This window comes from Engraulis encrasicolus, chromosome 16 (genome assembly GCF_034702125.1).
Source record: "Engraulis encrasicolus isolate BLACKSEA-1 chromosome 16, IST_EnEncr_1.0, whole genome shotgun sequence".
In the NCBI taxonomy this organism is placed as follows: Eukaryota; Metazoa; Chordata; class Actinopteri; order Clupeiformes; family Engraulidae; genus Engraulis; species Engraulis encrasicolus.
Window position 1 is genome coordinate 11,357,263 of NC_085872.1, and position 23,846 is coordinate 11,381,108.

Consider the following 23,846-nt stretch of genomic DNA (forward strand, 5'->3'; position numbering starts at 1 on the left):
TAGCCACCTTTACAACAGACCCCAGCTCCACTAGGTGCCCTGAAAACATAACTTAATAGTATTGCAAATGAGATTTCTAACATTTATGTGAAAAACACGTCATATTTGATGTGAAACGGCATAACATTAAATGATCTTGGGGGCCGGATAAGACGGCCTGAAGGGCCATGGACAGCCCTTGAGACGTACTACGTTTCCCACCCCTCTTCTATAACCTCAACTGAAGTGACCACTATTGATTTGACAACTGAAATGCAATAACATAGCAGTCACACACATGTTCTCTAGATATAGCATGCTAGAATGTAGTATGTAACGTGGGCTTTTCTCCCAAATCTAATCTTCCCACGTGTTCAGGAGCATGTTTTCTCTAAAACAAAATGAATTCACACCACACATTTTCTCTATGAAAAGGTTTGCATTCAGATCCACAAGTTACAGTCACCTAACCCCTCGCTCGCTTTTGTGTCTTCCACCTGTGACCCCACCCCACCTCTTCTCTCAGGTCAACAGTGACAAGATTTACTGGCAGCGCAATCTGGATGGCACCTTCAGCCAGATCCACAGCGAGAAGAAAGCAGTGGGGCATTTCATCAGCACCAAGGCTGTGGGCTCAGACAAGCGCGAGGACATCACCCACCTGTATAAACACACAGAGGGTAAGGCTCTCTCTCTCACACACACACACACACACACACACACTGGAACAGATCATATCAGACAGTCGTAATAACATTCCTGCAAGGCAAGTAGTGGCACGTATGCACACACACATGCACGTACACACAGGAGCATACAAGTGCACGCACGCACACATGCCCGCACACACGCCTGCACGCACGCACGCACACACGCCTGCACGTACGCACACACACGCACACACATACACACACACATACACACATAGGTGATTCTGTGCTGGGTGACTGCTCAAGGCAATTGCCCTTTTCTACTTACGTACTAGAGCACATAAAAACTAGACACAAGAAGTAGGCAGGCATGCATGAACACTACCACAACAGATTGTGCAGACAGTCTCACATGCCAGGCCACCCTGGACTACTCTGTGTGCTACTCTGTGTGACTGTCATCGCTGTCAGGTTGGAATGTGAATGAACTGTATTAAATCAAGTCATTGGTTTTCATTTCCAGTCATTGGTTTTCAGTCATTGGTTTCCTTTACCTGACATGTTTTGGTGGTGTGACTTAAGCACAACCTAAGTCTGAAGCAAATGAAAAAACAAACAACTTGAGGTTGAAATCTGGTTCACTGCACCGTGACTCTGTGGGTTGGCTTGAGGGTATGAAAGTGAAGTGAAAGCCTATGTAGTAAACTGCAAGGGAGCAGTGCGGCGGGCACAATTTAACCATCATACAACAATCCTCTCCAGGCTCAGAGGAGGAGCGCATCGCCGTGGAGACGGCCAGCCGCTTCGGCACAAAGCCCTACGCGTACTCGAGCCCCATTGCGGAGGACGTGCAGGTGGAGGTGAAGCTGGACGGCGAGGGCCCGCGCATGGGCAACGACGCCCAGCTCAACATCGTGGTGACCAACCTGAGCTCGCAGCCCCGCAGCACCAACCTCCACAGCCAGGTGGCGGTCATGTACTACACGGGCGTGCTGAAGGGCACCGTGAAGAAGGACAAGCTGCCCGTGGAGCTGATGCCCAATGAAGGTGAGGCACGGGAGGCCGGGACTGGTAGACTGGCATACAGGGGCATCTCCCGCTGGGTCGACGACGGGTCTGTTATCAGGGGGCAATGCAGTTTTAGGTGACGGACCCACAATTTAGAGGAAGCCATACAAAAATGTCATTTTTTTACTGTGTAGCTTTGAAGCAGCGATAGCCAGGCTAATGAAAGAGGTGGTTGTAATGGGTGAGATGGATTTTGAGACATTAGACACACAATGGCTCACAGAAATGTGGAAGGCATCAGCACAGGTTTTGGAACATGTCACCATTCCATGTTCCATGTAGGCTATAGCTTACTACACATTACAATGCATACAAAAAGTTTGTGATTACTGTATAAGTTGGTGATCTACTCATAATAATCATACAGTACATGAAACCAAGCCATGCCACGGCTTCGTTTCACAGTCGAAAGACATCATAATCATGTTCAAGGTTAGGGTTACTGTAAGGTGGCATTGGTCATGAATGAAACACTCCATCAATCAATACATTAATCAGTCAATCAATCAATAATGATTTGATCAATTGCCATTTCTTGTTACATACTTCAAATAAAATTATGAGGAGTCCTGTTGTTTTGACTCTAACTCTCTCCTTTCTCATCTCCTCTCTCCTCCCCCAGTGAAGACCATCAACTGGGTGCTTCCCTTCCAGCACTATCAGGACCAGCTGGTGGACCAGGCGGCCCTCATGCTGACCGTGTCGGGCCGCGTCACCGAGACCAAGCAGGTGGTGGCCTCACAGACCACCTTCCGACTCCGCACACCCGACATTGACATCAAGGTAGGCAACCGGAACCACATACTGTAGGCACACACCCGACATTGACATCAAGGTAGGCAACCGGAACCACATACTATACGCACACCCGACATTGACATCAAGGTAGGCAACCAGAACCACATACTGTAACACACCCGACATTGACATCAAGGTAGGCAACCAGAACCACATACTGTGACACATCTGCAATGGAGGAAGAGCTGAAGCACACCGTATGTTATAACCTTAATTTTGACCAAAGTTGATGTCTAAGTCGTAGCCCCTCACCAGACACTGACCCACCACACAGGGACGTTGTAATAGTCACTGGTAAAACGTAACTACCATAGTATTACATTACTATGACAGTGCACAGGGCCTTTAGTAATACATTATGCCTTGGTCATTGCCAATCTGGTAACAGCTAAGGTATAACAGAGGTAGTGTCTAAAGGTTGTGTCTTTTGAGCGATGAGTGAATGGGCCTGCCGGTGGACTCATCTGCGCAAAGAGGCCTCTCTTTTATTTTTTATTGGGTGCTAACACTTTGCAGGCATGTTACTTGCGCTTTGAGACAACTATAGTTGAATAGTTCAGATGCAAAACCCCCTATGTGCCTTTTCAGAAAATAATCTTAATTCATTTATATTTAATACAAAGCTATCAAAACTGCATATTTTTTATTTTATTTATGTTATATAACTATTAATATGTATTATCAAGTACATGCATGTAAACCAAACCAAACCAACAACAGGGTTCTCTAAAAATATAGAAGTGCAGGTCTTCAGAAATGGAGTTAGGGGGGTTTGCATCTGAACTCTTCAGTTATACAGTAATACTGCACTGCATAAATACATGTTATACAGTATTGTATTGTATTGTATTGTATTGTACACTGAAGGTGTAGAAGATGTAGTAACTTGACATTGAAAGATTAGTCACTTGTGTTTGCACCACATGAAAGATAACTTGAAGAAACTCCCGCACACTGACCATTTCGCTGTTTTTCTTTAATGAACGACATTTCGGTACAAGACCTTGAGATTGCCTGATGAAGGTCTAGTACCAAAACGTCGTTCATTTCAGAAAAACAGCGAAATGGTCAGTGTGCGGGAGTTTCTTCAAGTTATCTGCTGAGTGACCCATGGGTCATCTCCGATGCACCTGCCAGCTGAGGTGTGCGAAAAAAATTCAAGTTTACCACATGAAAGATAACAGATTGAGCTGCAATGTGCTCCGCGTCTGAACAAGCTCTGTCCTACTGAGACACCAGTCAGCTGTTGGATGATGCTTCTTAATACAGTATATCAGATCTGGCAGTGCTGTCCAAACCTTAATTATATCATAATAGAATGCAATTTTCCTTACTACAGGTATTACTATTAGAGATACAGTCCATTTAATATAATTTCAAAAGTGTACGCAAGTTTATATATAATTTAATATGGTGTTAATTGATGAGATTCGTCATCCTGGGAAGAGGATGTCGTGTGAGCGATCATTGTTGACGGTCTTCTGTTGATAGATGGGCCTATAAATAACTCCTCAGAAAGTTTCTCAAACATGCTATGTTTGTGTTTGCGTGTGGCCTTGAGCTCACTCACTCACTCCCACTGAACTGAACTGATGAGGTTTTTTGTTTTGTTTTCCTGCTTCTTCAGCCGGAAGGGGATGCGGTGGTGGGGAAGCAGATGTCAGCCAAGATCACCTTCACCAACCCACTCCCGTCCACCCTGCGCAACGTGGTGCTGCGCGTAGAAGGGCTCGGCCTGAGAGATCTGCACCCCATTACCATTGGGTAAGGACGGAGGAGGACCCCCTGTCATATGAGTATTCAGGGTCCGATTTGTAGAGTAGAGAAGAGTAAAGTACTTTTATTAATCCCGAAGGAAATTAAGGTGTCAGTTTACATAAATACACAAATACAAAACATGCACAAAGACCTTCTACACATTATTGTACATTGCAGTAAAAATATAGCACACTCTTGAGAACAGTTGTAGGGGGAGATGATTTTGATATCTTTTTTCTACATGCTTATAGTGATTTAATTTAATTCCATTGATATTGCATAAAATCTGAAACATCCCCACTTTTAAAAAACCACACCCTGTGAGTATGAGTCTATGATCCAATGAGTGTTGTTATTAGAGTTACTGAGTAACATTGATCCGCCTACCCTGAAATAAACTTTGCAATGAAGAGTATATCTTGTTGCACTGCAGTACAAAACAAAAAGGTCCCTGTCAGTCATATTCTATTGACTATTCACTAATTAAATACATCATTTTGTTTTCTTTTCATTATATTGCCAGGACGCCAGACATACCAAACACTTCATTTAGATCTGACTGGAATGCCAACACTCGATGAATGGCATGTCCTGTGCTGTGGTTATATTTAGTTACTTGGGGCAGTGAATGGCTTTAATATGAGACAGTGGATGGACAAGGCTGTATAAAGTGGAAATGTTTTTCCATATGCATTCCATCTTCTTCTCATCAGTATTGTTAATTTAGTTTCTAAAATCTTAATCTGACAATTTATGTCTCTCCACTTCTCCCTTCTTTCTATCCACACTCTTCTCTTTTTCTTTACTCTACCTCTCCCTCTTTCTCTTCACTACCCCCTATCTCCCTCTCTCTCTCTCTCCCTCTCCCAGTGATGTGGGTCGCCATGCCACCGTCACGGTGACGGAGCACTTCATTCCGTCTCAGCCGGGCACCAGAAAGCTTGTAGCCGCCCTGGACTGCAAGCAGCTCTCTCAGGTGCACGGCGTGGCTGACATCCAGGTGAAGGACTGCTGAGGAAGCTCACACAGGAGAGGTGAAGGATGGGATGGTGGCCGAGGACCTTACATGTCAAGAACACCTCTAAGGCTTGCCTGTGGTGTGGTGTTGACTAGGGCTTGACGTTGTTTTTTTTACTCACTGGCCACTGTGGCTAGTGGTTTTCCCGAGTTACTAGCCATTTATGGCTAGCCTTTCTGATAGACAGAGTTTTTTTGTCTGTTTTTTTTTCTTTACAATATTCTTGCATTTTATTACAAACAATTGATGCAACTACTGTGATTTGTCACACCAAAGAATAAGTTACCTGTCAAAGTGGCTAGTGAGATGGAAATTGTTACTAGCCACAGCCACGTTTTACCAGCATTTGACCGGTTGGCCTTGCCTCTAAGGATTGCCTGTGTGGTGTGGTGTGGTGTGGTGGTGACACTGCTGCAGCGCCAGTGGGCCTGTTTCGGTCTCGGATGTAAACACCAAGACATCTCCTATCTGTGTACCGTACACTTAATGCCTCCTCGGGTGGTTATATTCCGGATGGCAAGTTTAGAATGTTATCGTGGTATAATACCCGGAAGTGGGCTGTAAACCTCCTGATAAGAGATCCTCTGGATTTGTTTTGATTCTAGAATGTAGCCATAAGAGAGTTCTATTAGTAGATTTACTGCTTGTTCCCAAGTTCATGGCTACCTTCTTGGAATAAACCCACTGTTCTAACCTCCCTTGCCCCACCTCTTGGCGAGTCATGTACAAGTCAAATACACTTGTGTGTGGTTGCATTAGGGTCTACCTCTCAGTTCACAGTGACCATACACTACCATTTACTGCACTCCATATATTTCGTGTGTAGTGTGTTTATATGTGTGTTTAAGTGTGTGACGTACTGTGACAGAGAAAGCCAAACAAAGCTTTCCTGTCTCTGATTCTTAAATCATTGTATATTTCCTGTTACAGTCTGTTCTTTAACATTCTTCATTCTTCAATGGCCAGATCACCAGCATAGTATCAAGTACAATCAGTGATGGACAGAATGGATTCATTAGTTATAATCGAGGGCCATATATTGCAAATGACCATGATTTTACCTGTCCAATTCAACCAGGTGATCATTCAACAGGCCAATCACCTGGCTGAATTGGTCAGGTAAGGCCAAGTCATTTGGAATATGCTGCACTGGATTGTACCTAATGAATCAACTTTGCCCATCACTGGTGACAATACACCAAAATGAGATTGGCTCTTTTTAAAAGCAATGCCCTGGTGAAGATAATTTGACTGATAGTTTGAAAGTACACTTTTCTATGCATCTGTACTGTAAGATTTTGTTCCTTAGAGGCATGTACATTTTTACATTTAGACGTTTTAAATGCAGTATTTGTTTTTTTATGCTGTGCCTGGCCAAGTCTAGTTTTAGCTAATTCCTCTCTCCCACTTTTCTATTTTAAACATACACAACCATTATTAGTATTACGTTCTTTTGTATTTTAACGTGAATGTCAGTTATTGTAGGTATTAGGCAATATGGAAAAAGACCATTGTCAGTCTCTTTTGAAGATTTATTGTGTGTTGTTTTATTTGTGTTAACGTAAGGTCCAATTGTGTAGCACAGCTTTTGAAATCATCCTATCGTGCCCTATAATTTCTATACGAAATTATATTCTATACGAATTTCTATCATTTCTATACGAAATACTGATTGTATGCAATGAGCACAGGTGTCTATTTGGGTTTAGGGAGTAAAGACCCTGCCATAATTTCCTCCATTGCCTCACTGAAAGGCTAATGCGCCTGTGCCTTATTGTGATCAGATGATTCAGAGCTAACTATGCCAGCACTGAAACTGAGAAAAATGCCTTCAAAGCCTTGGTATTAGGTTGGATATTGTAGTTACTGCAAATTTGACAAAGAAATATCTCTAAAACGGGACACATTTGGACCGTAAGGCTTTGTCACAAGATAAAGAAGGTGTAATGAAGACCATTTAAACTAAACTCAATTTTGACAAAATATGTAGTTACTGCACTTTTGCCATTGTAGGGCAGTGTTATTCCTGGTTTCTTCTCAGGAAACTGGTAGAGACGAAACAGGACACCACATTTTATGGTTCAATAAACCATAAGGTCCCCTTAGAAGGAGAAAACTATGACTATAAATTGCTATTAGAGGAAAGTAGACATTTCTCACTTGTTTGATGTTATACGTATACTAGAAAAGATGATTTCAAGGTGTTTACAAAGCAATATGACAAGAATGTGAGTGTTAAAAAAGAACAGTGTTTCAACACCTGCATTTCAGACCACTTTGTGTTATAAAATACCCACATGTACGGTAAATCCCTGTGTGCACTGTACCAAAAGAAGGATGTGAAGAGTATGTACTTAAATGTAGCCCTCATGAACTATGCCTTAATATGCCAAAGAAAATCCACGATGGAGACATGTGCGGACTGGAGTATTAAGCCTGTTCGCCCACAGCATTGTGCCTTTTAGACGTCATGTTTGCAAACGATTGGATAGCGTTGTAAATGTGAAAAATATACATGTCCTGCACTTATGAAGGTCATTACTAATACAATTTTGTATTATTTATCTATGTATTTACATTACTGTTTGTCAGATGCTATATTTTGTTGCTAATAAAACAATATGTAAGAAGAAGCTGTGTTTTGTTCTTATTCCAAATATTATTGAAGAATTATGCTGTTTGTGAAGGGGAAATAATGATGCATAAAAAATGCAATGTAATGTTGTGCCATATTTAATGCCCAGGTATCTCAAAGGTAAATGACACGTAATGGTGGACTTGACATTTTCTTTGGTACCGTTGCTGATAGCTCTTTTTAAAAGGCAGGCGTCTGGTCTACATCACAAGTAATAACCAGGTAACATCTCAGCTTGGCTGCTCCTGAATTAATTCATTGTTCAGAATCAGACGGGCAAAAAAAGGAGTGCCTGATAGAGATGGAATGTTCCCCATAGCAACAGTGGAATGTTTTCAAACAGGGATCTGTTCATGTTGTGTCTCTATTTTTTTTTTCAGACCAAGGACCATTTTAGCCCAGATTTTTTTTTCAGGGACCACCTGTCAACTGTCCTTTTGTCCTATTCTTTCCTCTCAAGCACATTGAATGAGTTATGTATGATAATGTGCTATACAAATTTTATTGCAATTTTGTACGAATCCCCTCTCGGACCACTTAAGGTCTTTTGGGGAACGCCCCAGTGGTACCCGCACCACACTTTGAGAACAGCTGGTGTGAATGCTCATTTCCCCCCAACACAGACCAAAAACACTCAAGTAAAAACCATTCCGGTATTTCATACCATGGTGACACATAGCCACAGAATACAGTGTGCAGTGTAGGATTTTAACACCTCGTGATTTCTGTTGCATCCTCCCTTTCAGAGGTGTAGTGAGGTAAATCTTTTCCCCTCACTCACTGAAACATATCCAACACACGCGCGCACGCATGCGCATGTGCATGCACATGTACATGCACACACTCACACGCACAATTTTAAGACAGCTCTGTGAATGAAAGCAGTTCAAAAATGCACAATAAAGCAACAGCAAATCATGTTGTAATACTAGAAATAAATAGTTTAAAGCTTAATTGACATTATGTAGTCATTACAACTTTACTGTGGAAATGTTAATGGCATTAACACACATGCAAGTAATTATGTGTGATTTTGTGCTCGCTGGAAGCTGTGCACTCAGCACATTGGTGCAGGCTTTTCAAATATGTGTTAAATTTCTCACCAAGTCAGCTGGGTCTCACAGACTCCGCTCCTAACGCATGCACCACCTCTACCAGTCACTTCCCTCCACCCTCTCTACCTACTCCACACATTTAGACTGCTACTGCCCTCTACTGGTGATGACTATGCATGGGTAAGAAGTGTGTTCTCCGGTTCCTCTCAGATTTTACATCCGTGATCCTTGGGGTCATTTTGAAAATCAGTAAAAGCCCAAACTTTTGCACATATTTATGCCTCATATACAGGTATTTAATGTTGCTCTGTTGGTGATCTGCCTCTGCATTGTAAAGATTCTGGATTTTGGGCAGTTCAGATTTGATTACCTGTTGAGAAGATTTGATAACTCGCTGAAGAGCTCTCCTGTCTTGGACAGTGGCGTTACCATACCAGGCTGTGAAATTTACCAGTTAGGATACTCTCTATTGTACAGCGGTACATGCATGTGAACATCATACTTCTGGTGGGATTAGATTTTGATCATAGTAGCTGAACAGACTAAACTACATGTATACACATGTAACCATAATCGGATGTTCAACTTCAGATCCAATCTGAAACTGGGTCTGCAACCACACTACTATTATGTGACACAACTGTGTAAAAGAAGCCGTGTTTTTTGTGATTTTCCAAAGTTAAGTTTAAATGTGAAACATACAAACTTTTATTGCAATTGTGAGTAATAAAATACAATGGAGGACCATACACTGAACAGAGAGGAATCCAAGTGCTTGTGAGAGAGCACAAAATACAGAGTGCGCACGACATACATTCCTGTAACAAAGGGTGACACATGCACTTGATGGTTTTTACACTTTCATTAAACGCAGCTTATACAACAGTGCTTATACTTTACAAATATGAATAAATATCTTCAGATAGTTACGATTGTGTAAGCACCGTGTGTCATGAGGTTATTACGTTTACTGTATGTGAGGGAGTTAAGGTGATGGATACACAGGGCAACTTTTTGAGCAATGTGTCTGGGCAACAAAACTACAAAATGTTGTTTGGACAGCTTTGGATCAGCAGCAGACAGCTTGTTTTTATCATTCCATCAAAAACTTAGGCGCTAACCATATTGTTGCCAAGCAACATTGCTCAAAAAATTGCCCAGTGTATCGTTGCCTTGAAGTTCTAACCAGCCTTAGATACATTCCGTTGGAGAGCTGAAAGGACCCTATACCGCAGAGCTTTTAATATGTTCACTATGCAACCACGAATCAGAAACTAACTCGAGCAGCCAGCAGACAACAGCAGAGATGTAAAAATGTGGACAACTTTTGGCAACTGGCAATAAGGCCAAATTATACAAATAAAATATAAAATTAAAACAAACAGCCTCCTTCGGGATCCCTACATCCCGCTCTCCGGTGTGCATACTTAGCAGGACCACTGCACTCACTTTCTCTGCCTTGTCCTCACTTTCTCTGCGTTGTCCTCCCTCTCTCTCTTCTCCATCTCTCTCTCTCCCTCTCAAATACAATACACATAGAACATACATATAAAAATCCACAGACCAGCGTAAAATTCAGTCAACAGTATCACAAAGTTTCTGGACAACATTGTTGAATTCTTCATATTCATCAGCATAGACATGGTGAGAGGCATTGGGAATCACCTGAGAGGAGACAGGAAAATAAACAAATCACTAACAAAATGGACATCGTCATATTCACATAAAAACACAACTTCTCAGTCTATCTTATTTTCCTTTAAAAAAACAGACAGACAGACAGAGAAACAAACGCACAGAGAAACAGACAGACAGACACACACACACACACACCTGGTTGTTTTGCCCTTTCAGAGGTGGTCTTGCCGACACCTCGGCTCTCATCACTGAATGGGCTACCAAGTCCCTTCTCATATTAAACTTCTATTAAACCACTGACCTTATAACTCATAGAATTTCTTGGCAATTATATAATGACTCTTTAGCATATCCTGCTAAGTAACCTGTGTGTGTGTATACATACTTTTGTGCTCCCCTTCTTTCCTTTTCCTTGTGGCCACGTGCTAAAGCCTAGGCAGAGCAACATTTGAGGGATTTCCCTCATTCACCATCCCGATTGCAAATGAGAAAACGTCCTTTGAATTGTGCTTTTATGAGATATTGAATAAAACTTCTATCATCAATGCCTCGCATCCAGGGACGTCGTTAGGCCTATTTTAAAGCCCCCCCTACATTAGTATTAGCCCCCCCCTGTAACGATTTTTGCAAAAAAAAATAAAAATAAAAATAAAAATATATTTTTTATTTTTTTTACATTTTTCCAAAACCAAATGCAGTAAAGCACTGAATACGAACCACCAAGAAGGCAAGTTAATCTGAATACAAGTTCATGGTTGCTTATTTATTGTTTAATGCCACTTATATCCTACTGCACAGCAATAAAAGCAGGGTGCACAGCAATATGTTATGCGGGGGGGAAACAGGTAGAGGATTGTGCTTTGTGACTAACAACACCTCGAGAAAAGTGTAATTACTTACACGGATGAAATCTTCAGACCCAAAGTTCCAATTTTCACTCACAATACCCGTGTAATAAATCAATTTGACATTGTCTTGAAATTATAGTTGAGTTTTTAATATTTGTCTTAACAGTTTGAAAACACACATGAACTGATTAAAATAGCTACTAATGGAGTAAAAATGACCAAATATCTGCCGGGGATGCATAGTTTTCCAAGTAAGGAACCTGTTTGAATGAATCGCTTCCTGACCACTGCTTCTCCTGGAGACGCGCAGTTAGTAACTCCTGAAAGTTCCTAGTCCTTGTGTAAATTATGCTCTCTGCATTTTTATCTAATCATATTAACTTCCGTACATAATATTCATCAGTTGAAACAATCACTGTAACTAGTGTTTAAAAATCGGTATGGTGCTCTTAAAATAATTGTTCAAGAAGACGCTTTTGCACACCTCTGTAGGTGGGCAGGTGCGTATTATCCCAGTGGGGTTGTCATTCAAGTGTAAAGAAATCCTGCATACTGTCCATTCCACCAACAAACTTTAATACAACATGAAGAAGGTCGGATGACCGAAACAATGTATTAAAGTTTGTTGGTGGAATGGACAGTGTGCAGGATTTCTTTGCTCTTAAAATAATTAATTCATAGACAAAACCTTAGCAGTTGAGCTGAGAAAATTTCGCATTTTCTTTTTCTGGAGCTAAGCCCCCCCTGTCTCTCAAACCTAGTGACGGCCCTGCTCGCATCACGCAGCCACAAGCAAAAGCAGAGGAGAGGAGGTTAGATATCAGAAGGGACTCTATTATATGGCTTGTAATAATAATAATTTCCCACCAACGTACCGGTAATAAAAAAATGTATAACTGTTAGTAACATAATAACTGTTGTCTTATTACGTTGGCAGGAAACTATTCTGAACGTAATAACTGTTACGTCGGCAGGGAATGACTGGCTGGGCTATTACTTCTGAACAGCACATTTTTAATAGGTTGGCAGGGTTATTACGTTGGTGTGAAGTTATTAAGCTTTTCTCGATTGGTTTGGCTAATTTCTTGAAACTGAGATGACATTTCTATAAAATTTGGGTCATTTGGCTAAACATTCTTACACTTCTGCACAACAGATCAGATAACTACTAAAATGTAATATACCTCCCAAAACAGCTCATTCTTGAATCAGCACAAGTCCTTCTCCCACATAAATTGTCAGTACCATCAAAATGGCATAGATCCTTCTCAATTGCTTTGGCTCATTTGCATTCATTTAGTCCTTCTGTCANAATAAGCTGGATGGTTCAGCATAACTACATGGATCCTCATGACTTGCTCATATCACTCCAAAAACAGTTTACCCATGTGTCAAAACTAAATTCCTTCCCCACATATATCATCAGTACCCCCAAAATACATTGTCCCTTTGCCATTGTGTAAGCACTGCAAGTCAAAATGGTTAGATGTTTCGTCTACGTTCACAGATTTCGACTATGTATACAAAGTGAAAAGTGAGTGAAGCCATTGAAGTTTGACAACACAGACAATTTACCAAGGACATTGATCAGTAACTTTCTTAACTGTAGATTCATATACAGAAAGTAATGCCCATATATTACAGATTTCTCATGGGTTTGGTTCATTTCTCAAAACAGAGATAACATTCTCAAAATAACATGGACAAATCCGAAAACAACTAGCAATTGTTCAAAACAGAATGTCGTTTGGAAAAATGTCAAGAAATAACAGAGGAAATAGTATACACGGTTGTAAAATCATTTTTCATCAATCAAGTTACAATATCATCTGGCCTGTTGAACACTGTCATGAATTTACTGTTTAATGAAATTCTTAAAATATTATATCATTGACTGTTTTGACAATTGTGTAGACTACTTTGCATAGGATGACTTACACAATGAAATCATGCTGACATGTTTTGGAGAGGGCAACCATTACACTGAGAATTGTCTAATTCGTTTAGATAAGCAAGATCAATTTATTTGAAAAATGTGCTAAATGTATGCTCAATGTGTCAACTGTAGGGTATCTGTACATAGCCATCTGCAGAGATGTACTAAACATTTGAGACATGTACAAAGCATTTGATATGATGGAAGCAATGAGAAATGCCATTATGATTTGGAAAATTGCAAGTTGGTTTGGGGATTTGTCTGTGTTGTTTTGAGAATGTCACCTCAGTTTTGAGAAATTAACCAAACCAATCGAGAAAAACTGTAAGTTGGAGGGTGTTACAATGCCTTCGCATGGTGCTCACCATGATGCGGGTGGGGCTCTGGCCCCTGATTTGCGCCACCTTGTGGCCGGAGGCGTTGTCGACCCAGGAGCGCGATCCGTACAGCATGGTGACGGGCAGTGAGGGCGGCAGCAGGTGCACGCGCTGCAACATGGGCCGCTTGGCCCAGCCCAGGGACTCAGACATCGCCCTGAAGCCCACCTCACCACTGGGGGGCAGCAGAGAGGAGAGGGAGGTAGAGGGGGAGAGGGGGGAGAGAGAGAGAGGGGGAGAGAGAGAGAGAGAGAGAGAAGGGGGGGGGGTAGCGAGAGCCAGGGAAGCAGAGAGTCAGTAAAAACCACAGGAAGGAGGGGTTGGACATTGAGTAGAAGTAGACGGTGAGAGATGGAGAGACAGATATAGAGAGGAGGGAGAGAGAAGAGAGAGAGGCAGAGGCAAATTGAGGACATTAGGTGGATTAAATAGGCCAGGAGAGAGAGAGAGAGAGAGAGAGAGAGAGAGAGAGAGAGAGAGAGAGAGAGAGAGAGAGAGAGAGAGAGAGAGAGAGAGAGAGAGAGAGAGAGACAGACAGACAGACAGAGACAGAGAGAGAGAGAGAGAATTATAAAGACTGCCTAAATGCACTTTGCATAGTGAAGTAATAGACTGTAGACGATGAGAAGCCTCAGGTAATCATACCTTGGTGTCTGGGCATTACAGTGGTAGAGATATTCAGTCATTGTATTGTCATCAAAAAGGTCCTCAAATTTCCTCTTGAAGTCGGGACGGAACCTCGTCACCAAGCCAGGTCCTGCACACAAAAAAAACAGCGAAAGCCTTAAGAGATAAAGTCATGTAAAACCAGCAATATAGAGCTAGATGGTTAAGTAAAACATAAGTAGAATTGTGACGAAGTCTGTGAAAGAAAGAAACTTCATCACAACCACAAGACAATAAATCTGTCCAATCTGTTTTTCTCCCTGGGATCCCTATTCTGGTTCTTGTTGTGTGCAAGCAAGTGTAAGCAAATTCACCATGCAAATGTCTGAATCAGTACCTAGTTTTACTCCATACGACCAGGCCAAAACCATGCAAAAGCAAGTGATGTAGTCAGCTGATGTCACATAGCCACAAAGAGAGATGTTTGCATATCACCTCTGTACAACCCATGTGCCTTTCTTTATGAGGGGTGTGTGTACTATGTGTACGTGTAGTAATCAAGTGTTAATAACTAACTTTGCTAATAGTTGCTTCACTCACAACCAGGCTACCAACCTTGGGCCCCCTCAGTAAGGAAAAGGTTAACACACAAACACACCCACACTGTTTTGGTAGGTTAGGAAATTCCTGCTTTGTCATGTCAGTGAAGCATGTTAGAGCTGAATACACAATGTCATCACCACATGTGGCTGAACCGCACCTACGGTATCCCCAGCTAGTGTAACAGAGGCCAATTAGCAGAGTGTGGCTTGGAACGTTAGTTAAGTTCAGTGCCTGCTGTCTAGTGTGGCTGCTCAACAGCAGGAGCAGACAAGGGCATGTGTAATGGAGGCCAACTAGCAGAGTGTGGTGTGAAATGTTGGTAAACCTCCCTCCGAGACTTCATACAGTATCGGTAGCGCTGAGCTATCGGACTGGTCCTTTAGCTCAGCAGTATCGTGCTGCTGTGCCTCCCATGCCCGAACTGTGAGAGTTGACTAAGAGGTGGCGGATTGCACAGCAAGACCTAGTTACCTAGTTACACTAGTGAAGCCCATTTCATTGCCTTGCCTCCATTCAAGATATCAGAATGCATCCTTTCTGTCTTTGACATCCCCAGCCTCATATGGATTGACTGACAGGCACAGACGCGTGCGCGCGCACACACGCGCACACACACACACCACTTCACTTCACTATTTGTGCCCACTATTTAAAAAAGAATTTCTACAGACACAAATTTAGCAGTTGCAAGGCTACTCAATGAATATCTAGACAATTAAAGCACACACACACAGACACACTCACACACCCCCACACACACACGCGCACCCCTACTCACCCCATGGCCCAGCGGCTCTGATGACAGCGAGGGGGTTGAAGAGGCTGAATACTGAGGCGACGGCCTTGACCCAGCGCGGTGGCGCCGGCCTGCGCACCTCCAGGTTCTGGCCCGCGTTCTCATTGGCCTCTGGCGCCGGCCGCTCAGGGAACCCCCACGGATCCACCAGGATCAGGTGCGACACCCTGGATTGAGGGAGGGAGGAGACGATAACATTTTGTTATCAACAATAGTAGCTCAATCGCACCACCCTCAGGCAAAGCAAAACATTGCAAACACACAGACAGACAGATAGACATACAGTATAGACAGAGAGACAGAAGACAGACACATAGATAGACAGACCCTCCAGGATGCCAGAAAATAATAGACTTTACACCAATGGAAACACTACAGACTCTTAATGTGACATTTTATAATACCGCTGTGAACATTGCAGACCTTTTATTAACCCTCCTGTTATCCTCAGATTTAGGTTACATCTGTGATCCTTGGGGTCATTTTGACCCCAGCCATTTAAATGTCAACAAAATCAGTAGTTGCTCTGTTGGGGACATAAAAAGCCCTTTAGATAAGTCCTAGCACCCCCACACAGCCCACACACCAAAAGAACTAATCCATGAACAGGCGAAAATGTGCAACAACTGCCCAAAAGTTGCCTTGCTTTAGTTTTGGCCCTTGTCCACATCATACATATTGTTAGTTATCAGAGCCCTAAATAAAGCAAAATGTTCTGTTCTAAATAACATGTATTAGGAAAATATGGATGTTCCAATTATGTTTAATACACTTAAAATAATTTGGGGTCAAACTGACCCCAAGGAACACAGATGTAACCAAAACGTGTACAGCACTTAGGGAAAATATTTTTGTGGAAATTTCACTTCCTTCACATTGACCCCATATATTTAGGAAAAGTCATCAAATATGAAGCAAAACAATTATGTAAATCGTGTATTTTTCAGACGTTAAACATTGAAAGGGGTCAAATAGACCCCAAGGATAACAAGAGTGTTAACAAAACTAATGTAAACTTTGCAGACTTATTAATAATGAATGATGTCATGTGCCTCTGTGTAACAATGGCAGGAAGAGGCCTGCACAACTTGATAGATGTTGGTTTGCAACTGCAACTATTGATATGATATGCCTCTGTGTAAACAGTATGAACAAGGAGATGTACACATAGTGACAAAACCTGACCTTTTTTACACTTTGTTACTACTACCCTATTTTATAATATAAAGCAGCAATCTCACATGTAATCTAACACGGCATTGGGACTAGCGCACTGCTACGGCATAAGCTAATGGGGATCCTTTAATGATAGTAATAAAAAAGGTAAATGGGTCTGCGAACTATACTGCAGACTTTCAGAAAACCGTATTGTTAAAGGCTTTGTTTTTTGTTTTTTAAAAGAAAAACTTTAGTTATTAACATTAGAAACGGGATCAGTAGCAAATATGTGCAAATATCTGCTTCAGCTCCCATGTGTCAAGGTAACCTGAGGTTTCCGCTAAATACTTCTGTATGATAGGCTGCGGAGAAAAAGGCCCTCCCTTTATCAATACTGTACCTCTTTAGAGGGTAAATGCCTTGTGCAGATATCCCTCTCAATGTACACTTTGACTATGTTAAAAGAATTATGACTGTTCTAATTATCATGTAAACTTATGACCACCTGTTCTCCTGTCTGTGTATGCGTAAAGCTTTTAGGGGCCCCTGTACTGATTTTGTATACATTTTAAACACAACAGCTGAGCATGTATTCTTGCTGACGTAAGTGTGTTGTCAATAACTCCTACATTCCCAAGAAAGGAAATGTATAGGTATGTGTGTGTAACTGTATATAAGCCCAGTGGGGCATCTTCAGATGCTCTTGGAAGATCTGCAAGCCTTCTTGGTGAGGCTGGAGATGTCCCTCTGATCAGTATAAACTTTTTCCCAACTAAATCACTTTGTCTCTGTGTGAGCATGTGCAATCTTTTACAGCGTGGTAAGAATTTTCTTACAGACTAACATGTTGAGCAAACAGCAACAGAACCATAAAACTATTTCAGATAAAACAGAATCTTTACAGCACCCCCACTTGTGATTTGATTTTGTAGCTGCATGTGTGTGCATTGGTTTTCAAAGCCGTTAAACTGGGCATTGGGACAATGAACATATTAAATGCTAATGGGTCTTTGAACTGTAATGCAAACTTTCAGAAAAGGTATTGTTATAGGCTAAGGAAAACACCAGTTATTAATATTGGAAACTGGATTAGTAGCAAATATGTGCAAATATATGCTTCAGCTCCCATGTGCAAGTGTACCTGAGGTTTCCGCTGAATAGTTCTGCATGATAAGTAGCGAAGAAAAAGGCCCTCCCTTTATCAATAGGGTAAATGCCTTGTGCAGATATCCCTCTCGATGTACACTTTGACTAACATGTTGAGCAAACATCAAAGGATGCATAAAGCAATCTAAGAGATTTCAGATAAAACAGAAGCTTTACCTCCACTTGTAATTTGCTTTTGTGGATGAATGTGTGTGTATTGGTCTTCAAAACGCTGATATGGCACGAGCGTGGCTTTCCATTTTGTGGTTGCTATGGTGCCAGTCGTCGTGCCATATCAATAAATGCTCCAGTCCACACATAACTGTGGTATACCTGCAACGCCATGCCATCAGTATCCATCTCCTCCCATCACATTCAATTTGTATTGTTTTAAATTTGCATGTCTTTTTTTACTTTATTGAAGATATTAGGACAGTAGGAGGCGAATCGGGAAGCGAATCAGGAGAGAGATGGGAAAGTCCTGCCTGAAGTCCTCCACCATCATCCCGCTCCCAAAAAGAACACCATCAGTGGACTGAATGACTACCGACCAGTGGCACTCACTCCCATCATTATGAAGTGTTTTGAAAAACTGGTTCGGGCTCACATCACCTCCTGTCTCCCACCTGGGTTTGACCCTCATCAGTTTGCCTACCGGGCCGGCAGGTCCACAGATGACGCCATCATAACAGCCCTTCATGCTGCTCTGTCCCATCTAGAGCAGCAGGGGAGCTATGCCAGGCTGCTCTTTGTGGATTTTAGCTTGGCATTCAACACTATCCTCCCCAACAGACTGGTGACCAAGTTATTGGACCTGGGGCTGTCACACTCCATCTGTCGGTGGATACTGGACTTTCTGACAGGCCGCTCCCAGAGGGTAAGAGCTGGCTCCCACCTGTCCTCAGTCATAAACACCAGCACAGGCTCCCCCCAAGGTTGTGTGCTAAGCCCACTCCTGTACACCCTATACACTTACGACTGCACCCCCTCTCACTCCAGCAATAGTATCATCAAGTTTGCTGATGACACCACCATCGTAGGTCTCATCTCCAAGGGAGACGAAACTGCATACAGGGAAGAGGTGCAGCGTCTATCGGTCTGGTGCAAGGAGAACAACCTGTTCCTAAACATCTCAAAAACAAAGGAGTTGATAGTGGACTACAGGAGGACAAAGGCTAACATTCAACCGCTGGTCATCGATGGGGCCTGTGTGGAGAGGGTCTCTGATTTCCGCTTCCTGGGCGTGCATCTGAGGGACGACCTTACTTGGAACACCAACACCACTGCCACCATCAAGAAGGCACAACAGAGACTGTACTTCCTTAGGGTCTTACGGGCTAACCATCTACCCCAAAGTCTACTGGTGGCCTTCTACCGGAGCTCTTTAGAGAGCATCCTAACATACTGTTTATGTGTGTGGTATTCCAGCTGCACAGCAGCGGACAGAAGAGCTCTTCAGAGAGTGGTCAGCACAGCTCAGAAGATCACCAGCTGTCCCCTGCCCTCTTTAGAGGAGTTGTTCTCCTGTCGCTGTCTAAAGAAAGCCAAGCAAATCATCAGAGACCCCTACCATACTGGACATAAACTGTTTGAGCTGCTGCCATCAGGCAGGCGTTACAGGGCTCTGGGTACAAAAACAAACAGGCTAAAAGACAGTTTTTATCCAAAAGCAATCTACACACTAAATTTTGCACAGCTGACTTTTTAAAATCTTAATTATTTTTATACAGTATATATATAGGTTCTTTGTTGATTTTTAAGCACCGTGAGCATCTGCACTTTACCAATTTCGTTGTACCTGTACAATGACAATAAAGTTTCATTCATTCATTCATTCATTCATTCATTCAAAGGGTCGGCAAAGGTCCCGGGCCGGACTCAAACCCGGGTCGCCAGCATAGCAGCCCAGTACCCTACCGTTAGAGCCACAGTAGGGCCCTAACATTCAAAGGTGTGCCGATCACAGACACCAATACCAGTTGAATTTGTCTCCCTTGCTAGCTGCCTGAGGTTGGCAGTTTGATGTCCTGTTTTTGATGAAAGTGTATTAACTTGTACCACATTAGTTTGAAAATGTTTCCTTTATTTTTGACGCAATAGTCAACACCATGTATGAGCTAAAAACCACAATGTGCAGTCAAGCAACTAGGCTGAGCTGGTTGGTCAGTTTCAGAGACAGAATCATGATGAATTTCTCAATCTTCCAATGATGCAGAATCATGATAACCATGCAATGTTATGACACTTATCGAGGCTCTGTGCTTTTTCAGCTCACCTTCCAGGGTAAAATAACCTAATGTGACTCCATCTAAAAGATGCTGTAAGTTGTAAAAAAGTGTATTGAACTGGATGATAGTAGTGTGGGGTCAACAATAATCGATTCGGCAATGCATCGCAATGCGGGGCAGGACAATAATCGATGCGGCATATTTTTTCAAATGTCAATTACTTCTGTGGATGTTTCCGGAGCAAAAGAACGTTTAATTGAATTAAAGCACTTCAAAGCATGGAAAACATCAAGACTGATACAGAAAACAGCCAGTAAAATGTTGTTCAGTATCTGATTGCTTGTATTGCCTTATGACTGATCAAAAATGTGCCTTGCTTTCAGTAGAAAATGTAATGCATTGCAATGCATCATAGAATCGGATTGAATCGATTCGAATCGTGAGGGCAGTGCCAATGCACACCCCTATAAGATAGATTTCAGAGACAACGGGGTTGCGAATGAGGCCATTACCATGCAAGGGCATAAAGACTGAGATAGTGGGTATTTCTCAAAGTGAAGTGTTCTAGCCTTGATAGCGAGAGTAACGCCCATTTTTCACAGATTTCACCATCAAGTAGTACCCAATAACAAGCTCTAAGTGTAAATTAATAATTAACAATAACAATGAATTAACAATTAATAATTGGATACACCTTGAGAACTCCGCAAAAAATGCTCGCACTATTCTCGCACTAGCAAGGCTAGAACAATTCACTTTGGCTAGAACACTTCACTTCACTTTACTACCGCTCACCTTTCGGGGTAGCGTATGGCGTAGGAGGTGGCGAGGTAGCCCCCCAGGCTGTGGCCCAGCAGGATCATGCGCTCCAGGCCCACCGTTTCCCTCCACTGCTCGATGGAGGCCACGGACTGGTCCTCGGCCAGCTCCGCGTCCGTGGGGAAGGAGGGCCGTGAGCTGCGCCCGAACCCCAGCAGGTCGAAGGCGTGGACGGGTCGCGAGCGACTCAGCGCGTCCAGGTTGCGGATCCACAGGCCCACGCCCCCGCCGAAGCCATGCACCATCACCAGAGGGGTCTTCGGGGCTGGGGTGATGTGCAAGTTTGTCAGAGGTAAGATGGTGTGAAGACAAAAGAGGAAGTCAGATGATGTGTGACGTTCATTATGTCTAAGAGTTCAATCAATTCCTAAAGTTTCTTTTGTTTCAGACATATATACGTTTTTTTTATATTTTACCTGACATGTTCAAACAATGAGAGGTCACAACTCACACATCACACTTCAGCATGCATGTGACCCTATGATGAAGACAGAAGTCTCGTCGAAACATGTCAGATAAAAGATAAAAGCTCTTACATGCCTAAACCAAATAAACTTTAAGGAAGGAAGTCAGAAGGTTGGATTCTGTACAGTATAAAGCTGTGGAAAACAAGTTTTAAAAGTTTGGAACCATACAGATTCATGTGTACGTATTTCTACACATTGTAATATCATATGCAATGCATAAAATGCAGAAATACATATGTAATTTAAGAAAGAACAGAAATTGGTAGAGAGATGAACAACCAATGATACCTTGCTCTGAGGTCCGACGGGCTGTTTTGTTTGTGACAGTGAGGGACCATATCCTGTTATGGTCAGGAAGGGTCACAAAACGGGCCCAAACATCATTGTGCAAACCTTAATGACAAAGAGAACAACGCAATGTTAGGCAATTAATGTTTTGGACAGAGATATTCCCATCACCTGAATACACACACAAATTAAACGACAGTACTGAGGTTATTCAGCTTTTCAAGAAACTGGAACAGATTGTGCCGTATGTCTATACATGTGTTGTATCAGTTGAGATTTATTTTCCCAATGAATAGTATAGAGAAGAGTAACTTTATTGATCCCGGGGGGAAATGAAAGTGTCAAGAAGTAGCTTGTCGTCACCAAAATTGTAATGGCTGTCTTAATCTGTTACTTAAGGCTCTCTGCACTGTCAAAGCAACGTTGTTGCTATGACGCATTTTCAGCAAATAGGGGATAGGCCTGCTGGCGACCCCATCTGCAGTAAGAGGCTACCAAAACCCTGACAGACAGAAGAAAAACTGTGGATGTCTGTGTGTGTGGGCCTCACAGGCGAGGATCTTGGCCTCCGCGGTCTTCAGCAGGGACATGGATGTGGGCCTCCAGGACGGCCACCACGACCAGTTCCCGTTGGTATCCCTGGAAACAGTGAACACATGCGGTGAGATCTGGGACTGACTGCCCACCACTGTGTTAGGCCTACTAACTACACAGTTGACCACTGAAGCCAAATAAAATAGAGATTAAAGGAGAAAAAAACAGCAGGACTCAAGGACTGGTTATCAAAAAACAAAGTTTGTCAAACATGATAAACACACCCAAAAGGCAGGGCTTCATTCCAACATGCTCTGCAAACTCTCCTATCATCCTCAGCGGACGTCTTATCAAACAAGTGTGGCAGGGGTCAAAGAGAACTGCCTCGGTTACCCTAGGTGGGACAAAAGCTTTTCACCCATGGCCATTCCAGCATTGGTCAACAAAGCCAACAAGGTCTCTCAATAGAAGCAGTGAAGCACTACAATATGCAAGCAATGTGGAGCTTGACACTGACATTCATTCATCAGCTCGTCTTTCACACAGACATTTGCCACAAATCCATCCAATAAACATGAGCTGAGTAAATCCATACTGTGCATACATCCAATAACCATAATAATTAGGCTACAACTTGTTAGGTTAGGTTAGGCATTCTTTGTGTCACAGTCACAGCGATGAGCAATGACATGCAAACATGCCTTGCCCATTGACTCCCATTGAACAAGCCAACTACCAGAGGGCAAGGCCTTGATGTATTGTACAGTAAGCCAGGCAACAAAAACACTGGAAAAGTGCTGGGTCATTGTGACTCACAGTCTTACACACTGTACCCAAGGTTCCCGAGTCACTCTTTGATATGGGAGTGGGACTTCAATGAAACAAGAAATTCATCAGCAACCAAAACCTATGCTGAAAATATAATGAAAGAAAGTCAATCTCTTTACCTGAGCTTGATTGGGCTGTGTGTAGATTGGTGCAGCAGAAATACTTCAGCAGAGCAAGCAATACAACAGTTTGGAAAGGAATATACAGCAGAGACTGACTTTTGTCAACTGTCAAAGTCTCAATCAGCAGGTTACGCAACTTACTAGCTGTAGGACACGCGACTACTGTAGCCTACAGCCTTTCAAGGTGTATCACTTATATGCATCGGTGCTGCCCGTCCTATTACGAAAAATAGGAAAAGACAAGTTAACCATTCTTGAATTATGTTTTTGTTTACTTACTCAAACTCGGTCTCGGTCTCGTCTTGCATACTGGCGCCGGATGGAGAGGGGATATAACATAATAATACAAAGGTAGCTACTTTTACAACACAAACATTTTAAAGGACTAGCCAGGAAACACCGCCAGAAGTCGAGGACTTCTCACGCATAACAGCTGATTCAATAACGCTGTATTTTGTAACAGGAGTCACCTGACCATGCATGAGGCGGGG

The 23,846-nt window shown here is 42.5% G+C and overlaps 2 protein-coding genes across 3 annotated transcripts in view; one reads left to right on the forward strand and one right to left on the reverse strand.

The window, feature by feature from the left end:
* tgm1l1 (transglutaminase 1 like 1) overlaps nt 1–7,862 on the forward strand; it is a 45,846-nt gene extending 37,984 nt beyond the window's left edge. Inside the window, exons 10-14 of the mRNA XM_063218588.1 lie at nt 506–659; nt 1,392–1,676; nt 2,320–2,480; nt 4,123–4,259; nt 5,124–7,862. Coding sequence (XP_063074658.1) covers nt 506–659; nt 1,392–1,676; nt 2,320–2,480; nt 4,123–4,259; nt 5,124–5,268 — 882 coding nt within the window. The 3' untranslated portion in view covers nt 5,269–7,862. The remainder of the gene's footprint in view (nt 1–505; nt 660–1,391; nt 1,677–2,319; nt 2,481–4,122; nt 4,260–5,123) is intronic.
* Nucleotides 7,863–9,645: 1,783 nt separating this feature from the next.
* On the reverse strand, nt 9,646–23,786 carry abhd4 (abhydrolase domain containing 4, N-acyl phospholipase B). Of its 2 annotated transcripts, XM_063218590.1 has the most exons (9): nt 23,635–23,786; nt 23,222–23,317; nt 22,422–22,510; nt 21,872–21,976; nt 21,093–21,381; nt 15,748–15,932; nt 14,406–14,517; nt 13,749–13,935; nt 9,646–10,626 (listed from the first exon to the last, which is right to left on the reverse strand). In XM_063218590.1, the coding sequence occupies exons 3-9, from the start codon at nt 22,459–22,461 to the stop codon at nt 10,537–10,539; spliced, it is 1,008 nt and encodes a 335-aa protein (XP_063074660.1). In that variant the 5' UTR covers nt 22,462–22,510; nt 23,222–23,317; nt 23,635–23,786; the 3' UTR covers nt 9,646–10,536. The 2 variants fall into 2 exon arrangements, with proteins under 2 accessions (XP_063074660.1, XP_063074659.1); XM_063218589.1 differs by lacking the exon at nt 23,222–23,317.
* Nucleotides 23,787–23,846: the final 60 nt, after the last annotated feature.

Bases quoted from the DNA above. Each gene is read 5' to 3' on its own strand.
- abhd4 (XM_063218589.1), bottom strand. From the start codon at position 23,663: ATGCAAGACGAGACCGAGACCGAGTTTGA. The intron at 21,382-21,871 runs GTATCATTGGTT...ACATCACCCCAG, and splicing joins CCGTCGGACCTCAGAGCAAG to CCCCGAAGACCCCTCTGGTG. The intron at 13,936-14,405 runs GTATGATTACCT...GCTGCCCCCCAG, and splicing joins TGTAATGCCCAGACACCAAG to TGGTGAGGTGGGCTTCAGGG.